Here is a 25,289-nt window from a genome sequence, read left to right on the forward strand (position 1 = left end):
GTGATGTTTCCCACATGTTCAAACATGGCACATCCCAAAAGACCTATTAAATTACACTGAAAGCAAAACAACATCTATGTTGTAAAACTTTTGTTAAATTCAGGTATGCCTGAATATTCACAAACATGCTATGAGATACTTACTGATATTCAAATAGCTTTAAAAAATCAGTCAAACTCTTTGAAATGTACACATTGCATATTATATAAGGACTTTGTGTCAAAGAGCTGATAAAATTTTCTGTTCTGCAATGTAAAGCAAGTTAAAAAAGAATTAAGCATCTACTTACATTTGGAGAAGATAAGCCATTGGATTTTTTACTTCTTTTTACTCTTTGTCTCCTCTCACTAAGTGCAATCTGTGTCCTTGCAGATTTTTACTCAGATTTCTTGATGATTATATATTTTTTCCTCAGATAAAGCCGAAATAAATAATGAGTTATAAAAGCTTGTGCATTGCATTCTCTAAGCAAGGCAAGGCAGTATGTGCTGCTCTTCAGTGTGGCCTTTTTCCACTGAAAAACATCATTATAAAGATCAAGACTTACTAAGATGCTACTTAAATCTATGTTCTGTACCTGAATAACAGTGTCATGAAATTCTAGACTGGATTTCAGACAGCAAATGCAATCCAGTTTACACTAGCAGGGTACAACATTCTGCTTTGAAACAGAATGATGCAGTAGTTCATGATACGGTCATTTTAACATTCTGTGAATATCCTTCACACCTTTCTGGAGCTAGTGCTACTCTTCTAGCAACATTTCAACTTCCAATTTTGTGCTGGCACTTTCAGCCATGAGAGTCTCAGCATTTTCTGATGAACACAGGCAGCTGTATGCAGGAAATCAGGACCTTTATTTTGTCACCTGTGAATCAGCAGCACAGAGAACTCAGGTGCAATCTGTTTAAATCAAAGCAACGTTTCTCCATATTACTACAATGACACATCAAAAGTTTGTTTTGCCTTACTCTGTAATAAGAAGAAACACAGCTACTTTAGAAAGGCCACCTCAAAGAGAGGTGATCCAGCAGCCAGACCAGCTGCTCGTGTGAGGTAATGCTGCTGCACTGACAACAATGGGATTAAGTGAAGTTTTTTTCTGATTTGGTCAGAAAATGGAAATGTTTCCATTTAGGGCAAATAGATTTATCCAAAAGGGAACCTCTTACAGGTTTTTTCCCAATTGTTTATCAAGTTGAGAACTGCGAGTGAGGAGGAAATAAAAATGTCCTGGGTATCCTGGATTAGTAATACTCCAGTATTTTCAAGTTTTTCTCCACTGTGGAGTAATTTTGGACAGTCACATCTTTATTTCAATTTACACAACTAATTTTTGTTGAGGAGTCTAGGGTTGTCTGAGAGAGCTTGGTGCCCGGTATATGCTAATTGCAAAACCTCTTTCTTTTTTTAGTGATACCAGGAACAACATAGGCACCTAAAAGTTACAGTATCTCCTAGCTGGAGCTGTCCAGGAGTCCATCTACATGCTATAATTTGCAAGATTAGGATTGCTAATTTTTAGAAGCTTCAGAATGATAGAGCTGCACACACACAAAAAAGTAGGTTGTTCAGATTTTAAAATTAGAGTATCTACTTATGAACATATGTAACTGTAAAAAATTCTCTGTCTAGATTTTGAACTCACCTAAGTTGTTTATACATAATTTCAAAAGAAATACATAATTAAAACCATCTTTATTATTTAATGGCATAAGACCTAATAAACTTTTGTTTTGTTATTGACACTTGCAGAACAACAGCCAGAGATTTAGCTAAGTGAGGACAGAAGGTATGTGCAGTATCAGGGAGAAGCATGTGGAATACAAACACAGGAAGGAGACAAGAAAAGCAAAGATCTGGATAATGGTAAAGCAACGCATATGGAAAGTCAGCTTGAGAAGAACAGTCACATATGCCAAAAATAATTCACTAGCTACATTTAGTTAGAAGATCTGGGGAGCAAACATAAGCATCCTAAACAACTGCAGTAGGTTAGCCAGAGTGCCTGCTGGCCCCAGGGTCACATATTCCTGCTCCAGCTGCCAGCAGCGTCCCTTTGGAATGAGGAGCTTTCCAAGTGCTGGCCAGTGCTGGCTGTGGAGAGAAAACTGTCTTCTTTTCCTTTTCTCATGATTTCTTATGAAATGTATACTGCAGTGTAAAGTCCTGTCAGAAGTACCTGAGCCAGCTGATCTGTGCAGAATGTGCTGATCTGCAGAACTGCTTGGTTGTGTTCTAGAAACAAAAAATGTAGTGTTGGCCTGCTCCTGCACATGAAATATCTTCATGTGACCAATTATTTGTGTTTAATTGTAAACAATTATTTCATTTTAATGTAAAGGAAGGATGCTAAAATCTTACTGTCCTGCACATATTTTGCAGAAGGATTTTCTTCCGTTCATGTTATTTGGGTCATTTGCTGATGGCTTTGCTTTTTCACAGTGTCAGCTCCCAAGCTGGATGTGTGACAGCTGTAAAATAATGAAATGGATGCTATTTGGGACTAATTTCACCTAGTGTTCTAGTCCTTTGGGTTTCACTCTGGAACGCTATGTTTTATATTACTTCATTTGCTTGGGTCAAAACTTAAGGATCAGTGTCAGTTGAGTTTAATAATCCCCATTTTTTTCTAGAATTGTCAAACTAGATGAATCTTAGCCTGCTGTACTTTGAAGGCTTTCTACAAGTTTGCTCTTGTATAGTGGGTTATTTGTCAACTGTTATTTCAAATGGAATCATTCTCCTGGAGGATCATATTTTCCAAATGCTTGTTTTCTAAACAATAATTTTCAAGTATGTTCTGTCCTGTGACCAAAAACCACAGCCTATTTACACAATTTCGATGACTAACTTGAAAACTAACTAGGTAATCTGCACTATTATTGCATACAGATAATCCTTGCAGACCATTAATGGATATCACATCATGTCTGAGAGTCTTGCTCACTGCTGTTTGTAGTTGCTCTTGTCCTGGATCAGGTGAGTACATCTGAAGTCTCCTTCTAATACCTTGTGCTGAAATGTATTGCATGATAAGCTGATGAACAGTAATTTATCTTTTCCATAAGGCCTAAATATTTTTTAAGTGCTTTAATAATGTAGTCAGCTTGGCCCAGAATCAAATATAGTAGAATTTTATCTCAAATTCATCTTTCCTCTTTTTTTTGATGTTTTCTTTTATGACAGTAACCATCAAAGATCCAGATTATATTTCAACAACAGTTTTCATTTTTTTTAAAAGCATTCAAATGAATGTGAATGTAGTTGGATTCAAATTCCAAGTAATTTCAATGCTAAGATTCCTCTAGATAATTTTAAAAATACTTCTAGTTTTCATTTTGCTGGAAACCTAATACTTTGTGTGGCTGCTACTGCAATTTCAACTGTTACAAATACGATGATTTGTTCATTGAAAACCAAACACCTATGAGATTGTTTGCCATATCTTTACATTGAGTTTCTGATGACAATGTTTTTCCCATAGTATTAGCCACACTGAAATGCAAATGAATTATAAATTTAACCTTTGGTCCAAGACCCTATCTTGTTTGAATTTTGCAGGACCAGTTTCAAACACTGTTCTCCCATGAAAGTAGGCAGTGCATATTTTCTAGCCACTGCCTTGATCTGAGCCCAGTTAGGAGTTCTCAGTTTGTACAAATTCTGTTGTCCATTTTAGCACACCTGATTCAGTAACATGTTGGAGCCATTAAGAATTCTTCTCATGCACTTTAATGTTTCCTGAGTAGCAGAACTGTAACTGTTGTTTAAATACTCAGGCATCTAGGACTTCTGCCCTGAAGGCCCCCTCTGTGAAGCATTTTCCCCTCTACCCTTGTAGTACTATGCCCTAGCCTGCCTTCTACTTCTAACAACTTTAACAGAAGCTTTTTCTTTTTCATCATGTCAGCATTTATCTGAACCACTTCCCATTTTTGTGGTAGTATTTCTCATTTCATAGACTAAATTACTGACTTTGCATAAAACAGAAAGATTATCACCCAGGAAATTACAATCCTTTTTTTCCCCCATGAGATATTACTCTGATTATAAAGCCTTCTAGACATTCTTTAGCCACTGCGTATGGCTGGCTACAAGCTACAACTTTTACTTGTGTCTGAACTGAATACCTGTGTCTTTCAGGGTGCCTCCACCAAGTCATCAACACCTGGACTATGCAAGATGGCTCATTAATTAGGTTTTCACCTTGTTTGTATCACTGAGCAATTAGGCTATGAAGTGAAATTTCCACAGGGCATCTCCCACTTGCAAATTTTTGTACCACTTCAGCAGAGACAACATTGCCACTATCCTTGGGCGATAAGCAGGATTAAAAAAAAAAAAAAATTGTAGACATACAGCCTTACTAAAGTTCTTTATCTAATCCAATTTTACAGCTAACAGCCACAGCAACTCCATAACCCATTCATTCCCCACCACAGCAATTTATCTCAAACACCTTCCTTCTTTGCTCTGGTCCAGCTATTCCTAAAGCCAAAGATTAGCCAAAGCTGCCTTGTCTCTCTAATTCCATAGTACAATAAGAGCTTGCTTTAATTCCTTTTATGGTGCTCCAATATCCTAGTTTGGGCTGTATTTCCTCACCTGAGGTGTCTACAAACATGTCACTAACTTAAGCCATAATTAATTTGGCCCTGACAGTTAGCATCTTGCTGCCAGTCCCTAATTGGGAGGAGAAACAACTGCTGAAATCAGGTGTCTGTAGTGTAATCATGTTTACTTGTAAGCAGGCCAAAAATGCTCTTTCCCTAGACACAGGTGGCACCAGATAACATGGTGATGGCAGGCTTCTATCAAACACTTCCAAAAACCTGAAGGACTTCACCTAACAATTTGTCTTACAGAGCAAATGTTGACTGGTGCTCACCTTTTTGCTTTCACTTCTGCCTCTCCTCTACAGAGAGTCCTTGTCAAATAGCAGACAGATCCTTAACTCATTATTGCGTTTGTCTTAACACTTTGATCTTAGTGATACAATATTTTTTTCTAAGAAATGGGAACAGTGATTCCTTTCTGCCAGATTACAGTGGGACAAGTAGTGTGAAAGTTTCTTGTATTTTTTTCTTCTTGTAACTCCAGCACATTCTGAAAATGTCTATCTCTCCCAACCTAATCAGATTAAACGCAGTGAACATGACGGAGAGTAACAGAGCCCTGCTGCAGCCAGCAAAGCTTATCTCTGAACTGCTCCCCAGGTTCCTGCATAAGTTTCAGCTGAACCACAACTCCCAAGTAGCCTTACAGCCAAGATCAAGCAGCATTATCACAGAGCTTATCTTCCCCAGAATCTGACTGTCGCTTGGAATTGCTTTACCATGAAGGCAGAACCACAGCCCTAATTTATATAGGCACAGTCCTGATACACAGTCATATTTCAGCATATAATCCAGAAGGCCCTCATATAACAGCCAACCAAACAACTAAAACATCCTTTCAGCAGAGCTCTTTCTAGTCTAGCTGCTCTTCTGAGTGAGAGACTGTATCCCCTGGGACCCTGAGCAGCACCACTGCAGGTATGGAGTCACACTATCAAGAGGATTTTTTCTGGTGCACAGCACCAGGCAGGTGTGCTCCGCACTGCTGCAAGAGCTTTCATGTCTTAAGAGCTATAATTAAATTACTACCTACAACAATAGACCTGAGGTTAATGAGCTCAGACAGAGATGCTACGCTGAGCCCCAAGAAACGAGACAGAGCTATAATGAGACGTTTTCAACCTTATTAGAAATAAGGCAGATGAAACCAGGCAGCTGAATGGCCTTTTATTGCGGGGGCGGTGCTCCCCACGGGCTGGATGCCCTGTGGGTTCTCCGTGCCGTGCCGTGCCGTGCCCTTGCCGGGCCAGCGCAGCCCCCGCTCCGCTCCCGCCGCTGTCTCCGTGCGATAGCGCAGCGCGGGCGTCTCGCGGCGCCTCATTTGCATAGCCCCGCGAGCGGCCAATGGGCGGCGGCGCAGCCGGTGTTATTTGCATGTGGCCGGGCGGCGGCCAATGGGGCGGCGGCGGCCGGGCGCGTGGAGGGCGATGCCGCCGGCGGCGCGCGGGCGGCGCAGCGCGAGGCCGGGCCGGGCGCGGGGACCTGCCGGGCGCGGGCGGCCCTGGGCCCGGGCGGCCGCGGCGGCGGCGGCGGGACCATGTCGGTGGCGGGGCTCAAGAAGCAGTTCCACAAAGCCAGCCAGGTATGGGCGGCGGCCGCGGGCCCGGCCGGGCTTTGCTGTCGTGGGCGGTTCGCCCAGCGCCCGCTCCCGCGCGGGGCGGTGGGTTCCCTCCTCCGTGTGTGGCGGCATCACCTGGGCACCTCCGGGCGGCGTTTACCTTCAGCGTTACCTCCGGGTCCTGTGCTTGTGTTTTTGCCTGTCGGCTTCCTGTGCTGTCATCACAAGAGAAGGTTGCCCGCCCTATTCTTTTGCTTGGGGCTTCAGGTCTTTCCTTTAGTTATTAACATTTGTTATTTACTGATGGGTTCGGGTCCGTGTTTTGAGGCCTCAGTTAAAGCTACAGCCTGTGTGGTGCCAGCTTTCCCCTACAGAGTTCATTGTTTTGATCTTCCAGGAATTGCTGCTGTGTTATCCTACCTGGAACGCCGTGTACTTGTCCTGTAGAGGGTATCAGATGTTTCTAGAGTTTTCCCTCCTTTCTAGATGCTTTACTATGTCTTCACTAGCATGAATCTTCATCTTCTGACCCCCTTATCTCTTTTTTCTTTTGTGTGTGCTTTGCTTTAATAGTTCGGCTGGTTTCTTTTAAGAGAGAAACACCTTTGTGCCAAGTAGGTAGAGTGGTTGAGTTCCACGGGAGGATGGTGCCAGGGCCAAGCCCTGCATTGATGTGGGGGCTTCTTCAGGATGTGGCTGCAGTGGGATTCTTCCACTGAAGGTTTTTGGAAGTCTCAGCTGCTTTGCTTGCTCATTCCAAGTCAAAGAGATCTGTATTTCTGCTGGCTGTCATTGGTGATAATGGTAATGTCAAAATTAGTGCCTGTAACCTATTCAGTAAAATACAACAACTGCCCTTGTCTGGGTTAGAATGAAGAAAATAAGGGTTCATTGAGTGCTTGGATGTCATCTTTCTAGGTCTTTCTTCAGCTATGTAGCTTGTCAGCAGCCCAAGTGCAGAATCTGCACTTTGTTTGGATACAGAGATGCTAAATATTTGTATCTAATGTTTCAGAAATATGCTCTCTTTCATGGAATGTGCTGATCCTGAAAAATGTTATGAATTGGTATATTTTAGTTAACTTTCACTGTTCCTTTGAGAAACTCCTGGACCTGTAAACAAATGTAAGGACAATTTGTTAAAGATTTTGGCTTGTTTTGTATCTGATATGCTGATAAGTGATGCAACCTTTGCTGTAGTGAGCTTGTAACTCAGGAAGCAGAAGATACTTAACTGAGGAAGTTCAGGAGGTAACCACAGCAAGAATCCTCTTGTCTAGCAACTGGTAACAGTGCAGGTTACTTAATCCTGCCCAGATGTCAGGTAAACAAACAAACAAAAGGATGGGTGGGAACAGATAAAGGTAGTAGTAATGGCAGAAAGGAGCTGTAGAATGTATTGAATTTGACTGCATTTATTGGAAAGTTGTGGTATGACTTCCAGTGTTTAATACAGTTAGGAACTTCAATGCATAAACCATATGCATTGAATCCAGGGTGGGTCAAAGGTAAAATTTCAACCTATTGTCAAATGCAGAACCGAGCAAGAAATTTTAAATCACTTGGTTGAAAAACTCTGTTGTTAAGGAAATGTGTTTACTAGGAAACTAAATTTCAGGAATAAGATATTGGAATTTTTTTTTATATATATACATTAGGTAACTTCTTAGGAGCTCAGTCTGTAAGAATTCAGATAAGATGAATAGCATATATATATAATGGATCAAAACAGCCATGTCTAAACAATGAAACTGCTTATCTTTGACACACAGAGACACAGTCATGCCTAGATGTATAAAGTTGTTGAACTAAGAGAAATAAGGTGAGACGTGGAAAGTGAAAATATTGGACTCCATCTTTTAGAAGAATTCTTTTACAAAATGCTAAAGCAAGCAAATGCAGAGTTTGAGAGGTGTTCCTCTACAGAAGATTTGTTAAATTTCCAAGTACTGTGGGATCACTTAAGGAGACACCGACCTTTGTGTATTGAGTGGATGAAAGATGCCAGTGGTAACTGTTAACAGCAGAGACAAGGCTTTGCTTGGGGAAAGAATGAAATTAATTTCTTTAGTGTTCCCAAAGAACAATGGGGGCAGATGACAAAAACTTGCAAATGTCCAGGAGGACATTGAGGAATACTGGAGGGAATGGGACTATTGTCAGGCCATGTGATTAAGGAATAGTATTTGAAAGATGACAGCATGTAAGGACAAAACATCAGAAGGCTGAAACAAGTGTATTAAGACAGTCTGTATTTAACAGTTCGTTCAGAAATGTGAATAAATACAAAAAAAGGTGGCAAGATACATGTATACTATTTGCATGCTAAAATAGACTTCTGTTGAATGGAAATAAATTACAATTATAATTGAAATATAGAGTAGTATAGATTCATAGTTATAAAAATTCAGTAAAATAAATGGAGTTATTCTAAACTCTCTTTACTCTTGCTGAACCACTGAACTGTTTTTTGCAAAAGAACTGCATTTCAGTTTTGTTCTTGTAAAAAGCCTTTGTGTCTTTATGTACAACTTTTGGTCTGACTGTGTGTGATCATCTTTGTGTGTAGGCTTAAATTCTAAGTGCAGGAGTCCAGGAAAACAAAAATTGCTTACAATTTTATATATGCAGTTGAGGTTTCTGGGATGTTTGTCTGGTGCTTGTCAGCTTGGTTTGGCTGAGGTTACACTTAAGTAAATGAGTGTTTGCTTTATGAAAGGTCAGCAGCTAACTTTTTATGGTTACTAACACCCTTGCCAAAATCAGGCATGACGAGTTATTGCAAACTGGATTAGTGTAGTAAAAAGTCACTGTGGGTCTGTCTGGTTGTAATCCCCAATTGGTTTTTTTCTTCCCACTGAAAACTGCATGTTTGTTGGTTTTCACTGAAATGTCAGGCAGTGAGATCTAGAAGACAACTCTTGTGTTATGGAGTCTGTTTAAATTACTGCAGTGAGGTCTGTACCCCAGAGGGAGTAGAGTTTGAGCTGTTTTTCTGTACATTCCAATATATAAAGCTGCAGTGCCACTCCATTATCTGTCCCCTAATGATTGTTTGTCCTGGTGTCCTGGAACTGATAGAAACAAAGCTTGGATGTATCTCAAAGTTTGTGTCTGTTATAAAGTGATAGCACCCTTCATCTTAGAAGAATTTTCTTTAATATGCTTTCTACTTAGGTTATAAATTTAAATTGAAGTTCTTTAACTGAAAGTGGATCCCTTCCAATGAGGATCACTTCCATTCTCTCCATTAAATATCAGTGATGATTCCTTGAGTATAACTCATTTGACTCATAAAATACTAAACAGAACCTGTGAAGTGTCTTACCACCTCTCACTGGCTGATAAGCAAGGGCAGGCTGTTTCTCAGGGCTGATTAATTCATGTGCAACTCCCATGAAATTCAGCTTTTCAAAAAACATATTTTCGAATATAACTTTTAAAAAGTTTTGTGGAGTTGTGTTTGCAATGAGAGCTTGTGCCCTGTTGCTTTCAGCCTCTGCCAGATCTGATCTGTTTTCCTGTTTTCAGTTTGAAAGCCTTTGGTGTAGTTGTGTGTATCTCTGCCTGCTGGTTCTGCAGGCCTTGTTCTTGTGGTGGTTGTGCGTGTGGATAACCCAGGTGGTGGGAGGACTGCATCTTCTGGTGTGTACTGGGAGTACTTCTAGAGTTTAGAAAGGCAGGAAGCACAGAGAGCGAGTGAGACAACCTTAATAGGTGTTGGATGTGTTTCTAGTTTCTGCTGTGCTCTAAAACCACAGCCAGTCTAGGATCCTTGTATAAAGATGTGTGATTTTTCAAAACACTTGGAGGCTGGTGAGCTCTTGATCTCACTCCCTTAAGGCGTTTAGAAAGCTCAGCCATGATACTGGCATAAGAAATCTGCTGTTGAGTTTGAATTCACACATTTTTTATATATTTTTTTTAATTAATTGTAGCTGAAGGCTGTGTATAAAAGCACCTTGTTCATGTGTATTTCTTAGGTTTAGTTTCTCAGAGGTAGTGGAAAGTAATGCTTTTCTGAGGAAACACAACTGCCAATATTCACAATTCTTGTGAATGTCTTACTTGTAATGTGGTCAACAGCATCTGCTACAGCCTCTGCTGACTTAGAAGGTTTAAGAAGGTTCTTAAACCTTCTCCTATTGTCAGTGAAGAGAGGCTCCAAGAGAGTGTGAATCAGGAGCTGGTTTTATTGTCTATTGGTAGAGTCTAAGGGGAAGCAGATTTTCTAACCAAAACAACCAAAATCTGTTACTACTTTTTTGCTTTCTGAAAGTGATTTAACCTAGTGTAATAAATATATAAATAATATGCTGTGTGGTTTAATTTCTTCTGTATCCTGAATGGCATTTGTCTGTTCAAGTGCTGCAATTTTTAAGCAATTTTGGAATGGCCTTTTCCTGTTTTTTAATCTTTTTTTTTAAGCTTTCAGCTATCACCAGCAGTTTGCAGGGATGCGGCTTCCTATCTCCCATACTTCTGCTTTATCTTCATTGATTTATGTGGCATTTTGATCCAATTTGTTGGAGTGAAGACCAGATCAGAATCAAGACCACCTTGTTCCCCAGACATAATAAGTTGTGTGATTGGGTTTTGTTGTTAGGTTATTATGGGTGGTGGTGGTGTTTTTTTGGTAAATTTTTTTTTTGGTCTCTTGACTATTGTTCTATTATGTTGTAGATACTAGCCTGCACATAATATTTAAGCCTTTTTTTAACTCCGTGTTGACATTGAGTTAATAAACAAAAAAACTTCAATTACACAAGTGCTTGATAGCAAAGGAAGTGCTTTGGTAAACTTTATACAAAGAGAGCCTGAACTTGACAGTGAGACATGAAAGTAAACTTTATTGCCTACATCCAGCTATATTTATTTCCTAGGACTATAAGCTGTTTTCATACAGTCTGTTTGAGATACTGTCCTTTCACAGCCGGTGTGAATTGGGCATGATAAATCCATGACAGTAGTACAGCAAAAGCTTCTGTCCTGCTCCTAGTTTTTATTAGATAGTTGGGTTCACTTTTCTTCAAATCTTACAGAATTGTGGAGGAAGGACAGTGGTGAAAAGGACATCAGAATTTAGTTTCTTGTCTGATATGTTTTAAAGTGAATAATTGTACTTCTACAGTTGTATTTATCAGCTGCTGAGGTGGCCTGGCAGTAAGGCAGAGGTGTAGCAAAAAGAAGCTGTCAGTACTTCAGTTAGCACATGTAGAAGTTAGCAGAAGGTGGAGGTCGTGTGCTCTGCAGCCTTTAACAATGCAGCTCCCAAAGCCTGCAAGAGGGATCATAATGCAGTAACTCGGAAACCTAGCAGAGATGCAGCTGCCATTTGGGAGGAAGTTATTTATATTTTGCACATAAAATATTTATATATGAAAGTCTGAATGGCATTGAAAAATAATAGAGAGTGGCATAATAGAATGGGAGCTGAGCTTTCTCCTTGAATTCTTCTCCTTTTATAGCATCTTGGCTTTGCTGTAGGGTTTTGCACAGGCATCCTGGAAGTTCGAGTGAGAGCTGGCACTCCATCCCAAACTCCTGCTGTTGCCTGAGTCACTGCGGAACATGCTGGGTAATACATTGCAGTGCAGGCTCCTGAGAATCCTGCAATGCTGAAAAACAAACAGCCACGGGAAACCCAGCAGCAGCACTGCATTGAGAGTTCCTTTAGCAGCACTTGGAGTTACTTGAAGTTGCAGTGCACCTGCACTTTCTGTAAACACACATTGTAATTCAAATATAAAATGCATCCCATTCTTCATAGCTTCTGTGAAAACCATATAAAATCCAGACTTGGTCTTCTAATGATATTGTTAAGGGCAAGTGCTTCTGTTTATGTAAATGCCATTTCCACCCCAGTTTATTGCCACAGTCTAATTCTATATTGTGCTGAGTTCTTGTTGGTTTCTTTTCTGTTCATGGAGAGGAAGGCACTGCTGGAGTTTTATGACTGGTTAAGAGTTGAAGCTGTGGATGTGAACAATGCTTTTCACAAGTCCACTTAGAAAAGAGCTATTCAAATGTTGGGTTACACCTTCAATTCAGTTTTCTAGAGCCCTAGTGTCCTTTCACTGTGTACGTGTTTCTGTTATCAAAGTTACTAAGAGTTTCATGCATTGATGGGAGAATATACCAGTTAATTTCCTGCAACATCTCAACAGCAGCTGTGTGTGTAAAATACAAGAATAACTTGGCCTTACATACTTGTTATTCAAAGGACAATGCCAAGCCTCTGAGGAGAATCAATTCTGTTTCTTTACTTCCCTAATTAAGGTGCATTTTTGATACTGTACTTGTGTTTAATGAACTGTAATGACTACTATGAAATTAGTTCTGGTTAACAACTGAGCATGACTTAAGAATTCAGAACTCAAATGAAATCAAAGGGTTCTAAAATTCTATTTTCTCTGATTTTCAGTGTTTCTATTCTTATGCAGTCAGGTTACAGGTCTAAGGTGAAAAAGTAGAGAAGGTATTTTAAAGTCTTTTCTTAACCAAGCAAAAAATAAATAAAATATATAAAAAAACATTTTAGTGGTCCTAGGTAGTAACAGCCCCTTTATTCCCTTGTGTGTTGCAAATGCTGGTAGGTCTTACTGTTTGCATTATTTTTCTTACAGATACCAACAAATATGGTACTAGAAAGTGACATGAATTCAAGGATAAGGAGCTGGTCAGTGGCAGAACCAAAAGTAGATTGTGTGCTTCTAGACTATAGATGCAATGTCCAGTCACTGTGGGTTTTTTAAAAAAATACATTGTTTTTAAAATTTATTTTGCATATCTATTAATAAATGCAATATAGGTAGGAGTTTGGCTTAAAGTTTCCATATAAATGTGATGTAATTTCACTGACTGAAAATTTGGCAAGGCTGAACAAGGTATTTTCAATTGCCTTTACTGTATTTAATGCCCCTCTGGAATGGGCAAGCAATTTTTTAGGAACTGGGAATTTTGGGCAATGGCATCTCCTCAGCAGAGAATGAGTGTGTATGTGTGTGTGTGTGAAATGTACTTAGTGCCATAAACAAAATGTTGGATTAGGAGTCAGAAAGTCAGTGTTTTGATTCAAAATTATGATTTTGCCTTTTACAATCCTGTTGAGAGAGCTAGAAAGTGAAATTTGGTGTGTGTGCCATCTGTGCTGTCAGAGGATGCCACAAACACGGGAATGCTTTGTCTTTCTTTCCTGCAGAGAATGTAGCACCTGCCAGCTTGGCATCTGGGTCACCATAGATGGCAAAGGAGACCCATTAAATGAAGAAATTGGTAATCAAAGACCTTTCATCAATTCACAGCCAGCAGTTCCAGTCTGCTCTTCTGAAATTTCTTCCAAAGAAAATAATATTTTTAGAGATGTTAGGAGAAATTCTGTGTTTGGTGTCATCTGCTTGGATGACTGCCTGAGGCACTGGAACGTAGCAACTGTTACTTACCTTTCACTGTTTATCATTTTATGGCTTTAGCTTCTGGATAATCCCTACTTGGTTTTTTTTTGGTTTTTTTTTTTTTTTTCCCCTATACATTGCAGTAACTACCTAGGATTTAAAGGGCCATATCTACTGCTTTGTTTTAAAGGATCATGGCATTTTCATTGTGAGTTTGATGATTAAGTTTCCCTTCAGTGATCTCTTCAGCTGTGGTTAATGGTTTCTGTTTCATGGGCCTTGGCTTGTTTTGCTACTGATGGATGTACTGCCTTTTTTGTAGGAATTTCTTGCTGCAAAGCCATGTGCCACCCCAGAGGAGGACAGAGCCTTTTGACCTCATTTGCACTAGTGCTTTATAGCTCACTGGGGAATTCTGCAGGGGTCTGTATTCTGTGTGTAAATTATACTTGGAAATTATTTCAGTTTTCTCTGTCATTTGTTTAGTTTGCTAACAATGGAGGTCAATTATTTGTGCATGCTGAGGGAAGTTCTTTTCTGTCCCCATGGATGAAGTCAGTGATGCATTTCTGCAGTGCTGCTCTTACTACTGGAAAGAATTGTGCCTTGTGGAGATTCAGGGCAGTGTGTATCTTTCTTAGAAATGGAGCTGAGGAGCCCTGTTATCCCCAGTTGCATTTGAGTTTATGGTGTTGTGTGTAAAAATGTCTTGCTGCCTAAAACCACTGGCATATTTTGAAATGGAGTTAAAAAAATAAGGCAAAAATCTACAGTGACTTTCTTTCCAAACTAATCATGGTGAACAAGGTGATGAAATAATGGTTGTGGGTTTTTTTCCTTCACTTTTCACTGATACATGGAGGTTTTCTATTAAGTGAATGAAAGGAGTGTGGATTATTGCAAACTTTCTGATACAAGTGCTTCAGACTTGTTTGTTCCATTTAGGTTTTCCAACTCATGATGAGCACAGGTTGCATTAGCAAAGATAAGCTATCTTAAGTTCTTTTTTTTTTCCCATGGGTAGTTTCCAAGGGCCTCCATGGACCCTAGCTAAGTCAGCAGAGCTGCTAGGAGCACATTGAAAAATCCATCAAAGTATTTAAGGAATGATACTTTTAAGACCATTAAAAATTCAGTTGCATTCATAGTAGACCCAAGAACTGGAAGCACACTGCTTCACAGTGTTCTGGTGTTGGATGTGAACTTAGACTTGGGAAAACTGTGAACTAAAATGCCTTAAATAAAAAAAAAGGAAGAAGAAAAGAAACAAACAAGAAACCTCTCAAGCAGCACAGACAATATGCTTGCTGATTCAAAGGGAAAGTGTGCAATCCATGTACAGCAGAACCAGGTGGATTGCCTTGAGTAGCAAGTACTGGGGGCTGAGTGTGTGGCAGAAGAATGTGGGTGTTTCACACTGTTCCAAAAGCACAGGAAGCTACAGGACTGGCAGCTCGGATAAGTAGGAATGATGCCATTTCAATCAAAATAATGTGCAGTAAAAAGTAAGGATGTGGGAAGGAATTTTCAGTCCATTTTATAGTGATTTAAAATTGACACAGCTTGTCTAAGTGCTAAAACCTGTAAGCAGCAGTTTAATAACATTGCAGGACAAATTTCTGACTTGATTATGTGGAATGAGATTCTCTAAGAATTACTGTCTGGAAAGTAGTTTCTGAAAGAGTAATAAACAGATTATTTGTCACTTTTCATGCATAAACATAGACTTGCTGATAAACATGCAGACGTGGTGATGAGCAATAGCTTGCTAATGTGAGGAGAAGTTAATTCTAAAGCAAATCAACTTACACCAACAGTCAAAAACTGTAATTTTATCTGGCTGTGTACAGCTTCTGTTGACAGTCTTGTTCTGCTTCTTCTGCACAGTGTGCCTGGGGCTCTCCAATGAGTGATCTTGACCACATTTTTGCGGGTAATGGATTCACTAAAACTGTTACTTTATGGCACTGCCAAGCAAGTTTTTACTTTAGATAAATATGTAGTTATATAGTAACATTTAAAACTAATACTCCTAAATATTTGCAACATATCTTTTAATGTTAGCAGCTCTTGATCTTTGATAAATTTAAAAATATTTGGCCCAAATACATAAGCTTTGAGCTTAAAGCTGTAAGTCACTGTTAAAAAATGCCCGTGTCTTGTTTGTGTTATTTCTCCTGTAGTTAGTCTGCACTGGTGCTTAAAACTATTTGCCAAGAAATTACTAAGACTCAAATAAACTGCTTTGGTGTTGAATGTAAATGAATAAGTGTGGCTTCAGCAAAGGTGATGTGAGTGTATTCTGGCTTTACAGAAATTGAATTAAGTTATCCATGACCTTTTCCTGCTCTTTGACAGGTCTCTCTGACATCAGCTGTGTGTAAGTGATCTTTCTTACTGTGCATGTGGGCATTGAAGATATATAAGTGCTTGGTGTCCTAATAAGGTGGCCCAATGTATTCAGCCTTAAAAACCAAAAAAAAACAAAACAAAAAAAAAAAAAAAAAAAAAAAAAACCAAAAAAACTTTTAGATCAGCTGATTTGTATTTAAATGGATTTTCAGTAAAGCAGTCGAATAAGCAGAAATCTCTGGTGGTGGAAATGCAGGAGGGCAATTGGGTAGTCATGAGTTATGCAGTGCAGGTACATGTTTTAAGAAGAAAAAATATTTATATGTTTTAAGCATTTTAATTTCTTGTTCTGCATATGCAGGCTATGATCTTTGTGTTGCTTGGTCTTTCCTATTTGACAAAGTTTGTTTTGTGGTTTTGTTGGGTTTTTTTTATTGGTTTCAAGTGGTGCAAAAGAAATACCAGCAATAACATGTTTTTCTCACAGAGAAATGGTGCAACTGGCTATTCTATAGCAACTCTAACCTAGTCAGACTTCATGCAGAACCCAGCTACTGGGTGCCACACTGGGTTATGGTTACAGTAAGTTGTAAAATACTTATACAGCTTTACATCTGTGTATAGGTCTGTGACTCTTGATGTGCTGAAAGCTGACTAGACCCTTCTGAGTTCAGGCCTGTGCTATAATCAGTGGTGTATTTAATGTTAACTTTTGCAGGAACCAGTGGGAACCATCTTCCTGAATAAGCTAGGGTAGTTTAACCTGAAAAAAAGAGTGAAGGATCCAGTTTCTGAGTTTAGTTCCAGGGCATTGTGCTGGAACTGGTCACATAATGTTCTGGGAACATGAAGTGTATTCAATTCCTCTTAGGAGCTATGAATCAGAGTAGTGCTCTCTTCCAGAACTATGACAGACAGTATGCCAGCATTCTCTAGAACAAGGCAAAGCATAGGTTTTCACTAGACTGGTGGCAATGGCAGCTGTCATATGAAGTGAGCAGAAATGAAGAGGTATTGAATGGACAAGGTAGCATAAAGGATACTGATTTAGAGAGTCATTAAAGAAGTCAGACCCCTCTTTGTACACACACCTTTGCTGTGGTAGCCTTGCTCTACTTTCAGGGTAAGGTCTTGTCCACCTCTTTGAGTCAGAACTGAGTGCTTGTGTGATTGCACACACTAAGCTGTTAGAGGCAGCTTATCCATCTCAAAATCAACCTAGCTGCAATATGTGAGCAGCTTTCAGGTGGATTAACCCACTGAAGAGCTCACAGCACACAGTTGTTACTACCAGTGCAAGGGAAATGGAGGGAATGTCTCAACAGGAATGGAAAGGATTTAAAGAAGGCTAAGCAGCTGTGGAAAAGTACCTTAATGATTATTGGAATGTTTTGTTCAGAGAGTAGAATAAACTCTGCTTTGTAGGGGATTTGTGTCTCACTGAAGTTCTGAGTGGTAAGCACACAAGGAATCTCTGCTACCAGCTCACCCTGGGTTAATGGTGAATGTCTTGAGTATGATAATACATCATGTGAGGGCAAAAAGATCTATCTCTAATCCAGCAAGCCTAGAATCCAAACAGGATAATTGCATGCTTTAAGTGAAATGGTGATCAACCTGGATGCAGGTAAAAGCAATGTTCCTGATGAAAGCAGCAGCTCAAGCTGTGTGAGGGCTTACACAGTGAGATCTGAGAGGGTTCAGCCAGACTTTAGTGAAAGACTGAGAATGCTGTTGAAGGAGAGAGGGAACACATTTCTTAAGTGCAGGAAAGAGTGCTTTTATTTCAACTGAGAGGAGTGTCTGGGGAAGGAAGTTCTGCTCAGGTGGAGTGAATACTACTGGGACAAATGATGTACCACAGAGACACAAGTTAGGGTGATGTTGTTAAAGGTAGCAAGAGACAAGCCAATCAGTAATAATTGTGGTGGAACTTCTCCTGTTCTTTCAAAACACTGGGCAAAAGAGAACATTTTAAGGGACTTCTTTGACAATTACTTATTAGCATTTGTAAAAGCAATCTTTAAATATAGTCGTGAAAGACATCCACTATAGAAACATCTTAAATCACACAGGAGTGAGGAGTAAGAAGATAATATGAAAGGTTCTCATATTACTTGGAAGGGAAATGTATAAAGGGGTTATTTAAATCTCTGATTTTAAGGATTTTGGTTTACAGTACAATCACCCTTTCTCATCTTTGCTGTGGGTATATGTATGTTAAAAGGAAGCCACACCTTCCTTACAAGCACAGGGAACAACTTCAGAAAGGGGGATTGTTTTAAGGCCAAATCAGAATGTTATTGCTGCCAAGTGAAATTTTGCACTTGGAACCTGTGGAGGGAGGAAGAAGCGTTAATGTGGTAACAGCCAGTGGAATGCATGCGCTGTGTAACTTGTCATTCACAGCTCCAACTCCTCTCCATGCAGAGGAAACAGGATGAAATATTGCCCAGTTGTACCTGAAACAAGATGCTGAAAGAGAGGCAGAAAAAGGTTCTGACAGGCACTGAGGTGCTGCTTGTCCTGATCACCGTGAGGAGGATGGGCTGTCTCTGTGGGATGCGCCCACTACCTCTGCTTGTCTGTAGTGCTCATGCACATTCTGCTTCATATTCACTGGACAAGCAACTGCCAATATAATGAGAAGGAAGACCATAGTTTAGAATAAAACCCCCCAAAATTAACTTTTTGAAGAAATTCAGAAATTTTTTTTTTAAGTAAGAGTTTGGAACTGAGTGAGAAGTCGGTGAAATTGAAAAGTGAGGAAGGGTAATCACTACAAGTATCTTTTTATGGCCCTTTGATGGCTTTACATTTCTTTTGTAGGGTATACTCACTTTCACAAACAGGATTTTAAACAGTTTAGGGAACAATATTTTAGATTTGCAAAATGAAATATGGAAGTAAAAGTGTGATTCTGTCAGCATGGAGATTCATGGTTTCAGGTATGTCATTGTTCATAGCTATTTTAACTTTTATATCAATTAATTTAAATTACTGTCAGAGACTTCAGTGTAATCAGATTTTCTCATTAAAAGCACCTGTATCTTTTCTTCTGAGAAGTGGACAGTCTTGAGCTGACACTGTTACATTTTTTAAAGTAGACTTGCAGAGCAAATAATGTGTCTGCATCCAAAAATTTAGGTAGCTTAATTTATTACATTTGAATTCTTACTCAGGTGTTTTCCCTTAGTGATGTGTGCAGTAATGATGAGTTTGAATTTCTAGATATATAAATGCATGTGTAAGCATCACTGTTGAGTTTTTAGGAAGCAGTGGAGGTTTGTGAGGAAGAGTTCAAGGTTTTGCAGTACACAGTAGTTTTTGTTGTAAAATGCGTGTGCTAAAGAATAGCTGTAGCAGACAAGTTGGACCAAAAAGCTCAGTAATAGTGTGACATGTCACTGCCTGGTGCGAAATGAATTGCTCTCTGTAGAAATGCAAAATCACATTATAGAGTCTAGAGTCTTGTACTTTATTCATATGTGGACAAGACTGTCCTTTGTCCACGGGACTGGTTTTCTTCAATATCTGTACGCCTCTAATTTAAGCCCATACACAGCAATTGCATTGGTGTATGAACCATCTCATTCTAATGATCTGTTTGATTGGTGCCATTTGCCTCCATTTTGTCAGGGTTCAGTATCTTGCTCTCCTTTTCTGATACTTTTTAGATTTGATCAAAGACTAAGTATAGTTGTCAAACTGGAATGGCTCTTTTGTCATATGCAGAAATACTGGCCTCAGAGCTGTATTTATTTGGGCTTGCTTCAGAACAATTGTTCATGTTCTGACTGAACAGTTGCAATGAGTAGGAAAGATCATGTAGTGCTGCTTGGAAGGACCACATTTGAAGTCATTAAAGGGCAGTGGGAAATCTTTCTGTGCAGAGACTGGGAACAAAACTGGAGAAAGCATGAGAGATAGTTACTGGAGCTCCATGGTTTATGCAGTGGCATAGAGATGAAGGCTTTATTTAGGAATATGATTTTTGTTGTTGGAACGTGTCTAGATTTTTTCCACAAGTTGGATTTTTAGGCAAGAAGGAGGAGGTGGCATATAGGTAACTTGAAAAACTGGGTTTGCCATGAGATGGGCACAGTTTCTAGAAGGTAATTCTCAGTGTTTTTGCTGCCTCTGAAGTTCAGTAGCTACCAAAGGCATCAAGTGTAAAAGCACTGTGGTTTAGGAGAGCCTTTGTTAAGCCTGTGTTTCTTACTCTTTCATCCCACTGGTGTGGTCAAACAGTTAAAGTGAAAATTGCAGTGTTAGTGGGTGCACTCAGAAAGCCAGCATAGTTACCTGGGAAGGATGCCAGGTCTGATAGGGATTTCAAGTTTAAAGCATTTAAGACTTTAGACAATCACTATGTGTCTCAGAATTACAGATCTAGAAGCAGTGGCAGTTCAGCTGTTTTAAGAGCCTGTAGGAGCCAGAGGTAAAAGTCCAATTTCAGGATAATGATATTACTGCAGCAGTTAATAACAAGTTCCACTAATCACTGGGTGGTCCAGCTCCTTTGTGAAGAGACCATGGGGGAGCACAGGGGGAAGAATTGTGTTTGAATTGTTCTTTATTGGAGCAAATGCTGGTCTACTGCTGTTGAGATGCTGTTCTAAGTCTCTGTGGCTGGAATCAAGCATCTGCTTTGTGACAGCTGCTCTTCTTTCATTTAAATGTACAACACATCTCCTTCCATGTTGTTCAGTGGCTAATGTTTAAACTCTGTGCTAGTGGTTAAAAAGAATAAGGAATATAAGTGTGTAATTAGGAAGTGGAGAAAGCTGTTCTGTGTTATGGGAAAGAAATAAAAGACACTTTTTACAACTGCAATTGAGGGTCCTGCCATAATTATCTGCATGTGATTACTGATTGCTTAGTATTTTTCTGTCAAAAAACTTTGTAAAGAAAATTAACTCAACAAATACTGTATGTGTTATAAGAGAAAGGACTTTGCCTTTTAGGTTTAAGTGGTGGAATACATTCCTTTAAATATTTTCTGCTATAAGTACATTAAACATTCTCTACACTTCTAGCTCATGTGTTTAACATTTCCTGGTAGAGCTGTAGATCTCACCTGAAATCCTTAACCTTAAAGCAAAAAGTGGTTTGCTGATGACAGGTCTGAAGGCAGGAGGAGACTCAAGTCCCATTTACAAAATTTACTTTATTTACGAAATGAAGGGTTTAATACATGCAGATGATATTTTATTTATGTGACAGATTTCTAATGAAAAGCCTTTACTCTGCAGGTGGTTTAGAACCAAGGTGTATTGCATTTTCTGAGCCTGGCACTCAGTACTTTCTAAGCCATTTGGCAAGTGTTCACAGTCAGTGCAAGTGGTGATGCTTATCTATTGTGTTCTTAAGTTCAGGTGTCCAGGCATCTGAGGGAAAGTGCTTTTGCAATTTAAAGGCAGAAGGTCAGATTTAATGAAATGTGGAGTCATAAACGGTGCATATCTATGTGATAGGAAGCAAAGCTAATAAACGGTGGGTTTTCAAGGAAAGGTTTATTGCAGCCTTCCTTGAAAGCAAAGGTAGTTTTTATCTCTTTCTGGCTGTTTTCTTCCTGCTCCTTTTGTTATCTTCTGTTTCTCAAAATAACAGCAAGTACATGATCTTCTCTGGGCTGTTCTCTCTAGTATTTCTGTCCTAGGACTCTTTCTTCTTTTAACCTTGAGTTGAAATTATAAATTACTAGGATAAACTGGTCTTGTACTTTGAGAAAAGAACATGACAGTGTACTAATAAGTGACTCCTGAACAGAGCACTGAGGAGAACAAAAGTATATGCATTTCTTGATGGGAACAGAAAAGACACTAGCAGGAAAAAGGGAAGGAGGGGCTGACTTATGAGAGAGAATATTTAGGATGGAAGGTTGAATGATTTTTTTATCATCCCTAGATGTACAAAATAACTGATCATTCTAAAATGTTTCATTTCCTGCCTAAGTATCATTTTTTTGAACAGTTTATCAAGCCACTGCTCCTAGCTGTGGGAACATTATTTTTATACCTATGCAACAAAAATGGACCAACAGCTTGACAATTCTTGGTCCCTCTGAACTGGGCTGAGCATTAGAATTAACATCATAATTAGACCTTCTGGAAAAAGTATGTGTGTGTGTGCTTTGCTCAGGTTTTGAGCAGGCCATACATCCAGCAGAGTTGGAGAGAAGTGTATGTTAGAACAAAATGGAAGCTGAGAGAAACCTAAGGCCAAGAGATGCAAGTGATAATGAGGGGTGAGGCAACTGAGAGAAAAACATATTTAATGGAAGCAGTGCTAGTGAAAAGAGACTAAAATGAAAAAAGAAAAGTGCTAAGGTACCAGTGATGAATAAATGAGGAGAAAACATTTCTCAGGATGCACGGCTGGCTTAATATCTCTGTGAAAGAGAAAACTTACAAAGCTTAGTAGAAATGCTCAAGAGATGGGCTAGAGTGAGAGCTCTGCCCTCCTGTGCTGCAAGGTGGGGTGAGAACACCCAGAGCACTGCCAGGCAAGCCTGGCACAGGGGTGACTGCCCTGGCACATAGATGGGGGCAGTAATTACACAGTAACCCGTGGCAACATGATTTCCTTGCTCTGCCCTTCCATCCTCCTTGTTTCAGTTTTTGAGCACCATGCCAAACTCTTCTCTGTCTCAGTCTCAGAGATCATGATAGCCTAACAAAGAGCAGGTTTTCTCCTGGTATTTCAACCTGTGGCATTGATTTCACCTTGATGGGACAGAGGAGCATCAGTTTTGCTGTCTCTGTCCTAGGAAAGCAAGCAGTGTTTGTACTTCAGCCTTGCACAGGAGCTTCAGTAGACTTTAAATTGTCACTGGGACCCTGGGAGCCCAGCTGCTAGTGGCTGCTTAGGGAATGCTCTGAATTGCTACATCCCTTCTTGCCAGGGCATGTTCCATTCCTGCAGCTCTTCTCCAGTGTCTAAACTGTGAGGGTTGGTACAGCCTCGGGCCACCTCTCACCAGAGGCTCTGAAACTGGGATCCTCAGGCTAGAAGAAGAAATTGTAGAAAACCTCTTTGAAAATAGAGCTAAATTCAAATAGGTTCACAAATGAAATACAGGAATTTAAAGTGCTAATGTTTTAAATGGGACTTGGAATTAAATTATTATGGAGCATTAAATATGCTACCCTTTCAAAAGCTGTAATATCTGACATGGTTTCCTTTAAAACTTCATTTTTGCAAACACTGGCACTGGTGAGAGAAGTGCCAGCTTCAGCTGATTTTGCAAGTGCAGAGAACTGGGATTTGAGATGTAACAAAAGGCATACAGTGAACTCCTGGAAGAAATCAGTGCATTCATTGAAGAAAAAAGAATACTGTGAAAATGCTGTAAAAAATACACTTCTGTGTATAATTTAATATTATTACTTGTGCCTTTTGGGTAGGTAGGATTGCCCTTGCTTTGCAAATAATAATGCAGTGTTTCTTTGCAAAAGTTATCTTTTCATTTGTGCTGGTAGAGTGCTGCCAGGCCAAGAACCATCAATCTGAGCTTTGCTGTGCAAGTCTGCCTTCTTTCTATTCAATTTTTAATGTACTTTTTAAATATTTAGCTTATTTTGTGAAAAGAGCATTTGCTGATTGTTAGAATTCTTAATCCTGTTTGAAATGTTTTAGGCCACATTGCTATGGATCTTGCCATATACATTGTAGTTTGCAAGGAAGTGATGGGTCCAAAATGTACAGGTAACTCCATAGCCAAGCAATAGTTTAAATATTGGCAATTTCTGTAGTGTTCCCTTTGTGATAACTGTAGACCTGCCCTAAACTGCATGTGCCCTAAGGCATACTGGTGCTTCTATGATTTGGATGTATAAATTGATTAAGAAAATACCCACAACCTATCCAGCAATTACTTTTGAATGTAAACAACAGAAGCCTTTGCCCTGCTGTGCCAGATGAAACTTAAGAACAAAATATTTCTTGAAGACAATAAGTAATGGTAATGCTGTAGTAGTAGTTTAGCTGCTCTCAGCTGTTTATGACTAAAATCTGAAATGAAACAGAGCTCATATCTTGGCAGCCTTGAGTCCTGTGTGCTTCTCTGATGAGTCTCTTGGGTTAGACTCTCAAGAAGTATTTACATGCCTAGAGATTTAGGGGTGAACACCACACGTGGTGGGGTGTTCAAAAGCATCCATGTCTCTAATATCTCTTGGCTTACTTAAGGGAATATGGCAGTGTGTATATACATATGTGTGTGTGTATAAAAGCTGTTGATTAATTCTATTATTTTGAAGAAAAATCCTATAAAATTCAATAGGAGATAGCATTCCAGCCACTGAGTTATTTCACTAATACTGCTATGCTCATATCTTCTTCTCCTATTTGTATTCTTGTTTTTCATTATTTGCCTGTTGAAGCAAAATATAAAGTTGTTAATCCTTGGGCCTTCTGACTTGCGTGGAAAAGAATGTCTTTGACACATCATTTTGCATAATTTAAGTGTTATCACTCAAAATCTGAGAACTTGAAACCATCTAATCATATTGATTTTAATGTGGAAAATAGATAAACAATTTTCTACAGACTGTGTACAGCAAAATCTCTTGCATAGATTGTACATTTATCTCTTAATTTTTGCAACAAAATCTGGAATTACAGTCTTCCAATAAAGAAATTCTATTCCTGTAATAAATAAATTTTGCACTTCACAATTTGTATCCCATAAACATAACTTTCCCTTGTTTTGCCTGCTCAGAAATACCTATAGACTATTTTATTTAAGATTGCATTCCTCAGTGCAAAGAGTGAAGATCTGGGACTCTGGCATTCTCATTTCAGAGTTAGCAGTTGTTTACTGTGTGGCCAAGGACAAGTCAGTTTAACCCAAATTCAAGTATTTAGTCTTTTAGTTCCTCCCCTATGTTAATGTTGTATTAGGAGCTTGGATGTGTGGATTCAACCTGTATGAATTTGTTCTCCATGTTTCCTGAAGTGCCCTAAGCTATAGCAGCAGCTAGAAAGTAGCTCTTGCTGAGAGCAGAAAGTCTGGAATCCAGACGTGGAAAAGCAGCACAAGTAGCACAAGCTTGCTTTTAATGAGACACTTGAGACCTTTGGAGTGTCACAGAAAGGGTGAAGCTGTCCATTACATCGTGAGGATAAAATATTCTGAAATATGCTAAGAACCTTTCAAAGGACATGCTTGCTTAGAGCAAGAGACAGCACCCTTCTCACTGTGCAGACTTCTTTGTAAGTCTAGATTACACAGTCTATATTTACACATACTTCGGCTGGATTTGGTTAATAAGGTTAATTTAAAAGGCTGCATGATTGTGTGCAGACTAGATCAGCTGGGTACAGGATTTTGAGTGGTGACTAAGGAACATCAAGTGCCCA

The 25,289-nt window shown here is 39.3% G+C and overlaps 1 protein-coding gene across 1 annotated transcript in view; it reads left to right on the forward strand.

Moving 5' to 3' along the window:
• The first annotated feature begins 6,097 nt into the window (after positions 1 to 6,097).
• SH3GL3 (SH3 domain containing GRB2 like 3, endophilin A3) overlaps positions 6,098 to 25,289 on the forward strand; it is a 43,125-nt gene continuing 23,933 nt past the window's right edge. The window contains exon 1 of the mRNA XM_062501374.1: positions 6,098 to 6,201. Coding sequence (XP_062357358.1) covers positions 6,157 to 6,201 — 45 coding nt within the window. The 5' untranslated portion in view covers positions 6,098 to 6,156. The remainder of the gene's footprint in view (positions 6,202 to 25,289) is intronic.

This window comes from Cinclus cinclus, chromosome 13 (genome assembly GCF_963662255.1).
Source record: "Cinclus cinclus chromosome 13, bCinCin1.1, whole genome shotgun sequence".
Lineage (NCBI taxonomy): Eukaryota > Metazoa > Chordata > Aves > Passeriformes > Cinclidae > Cinclus > Cinclus cinclus.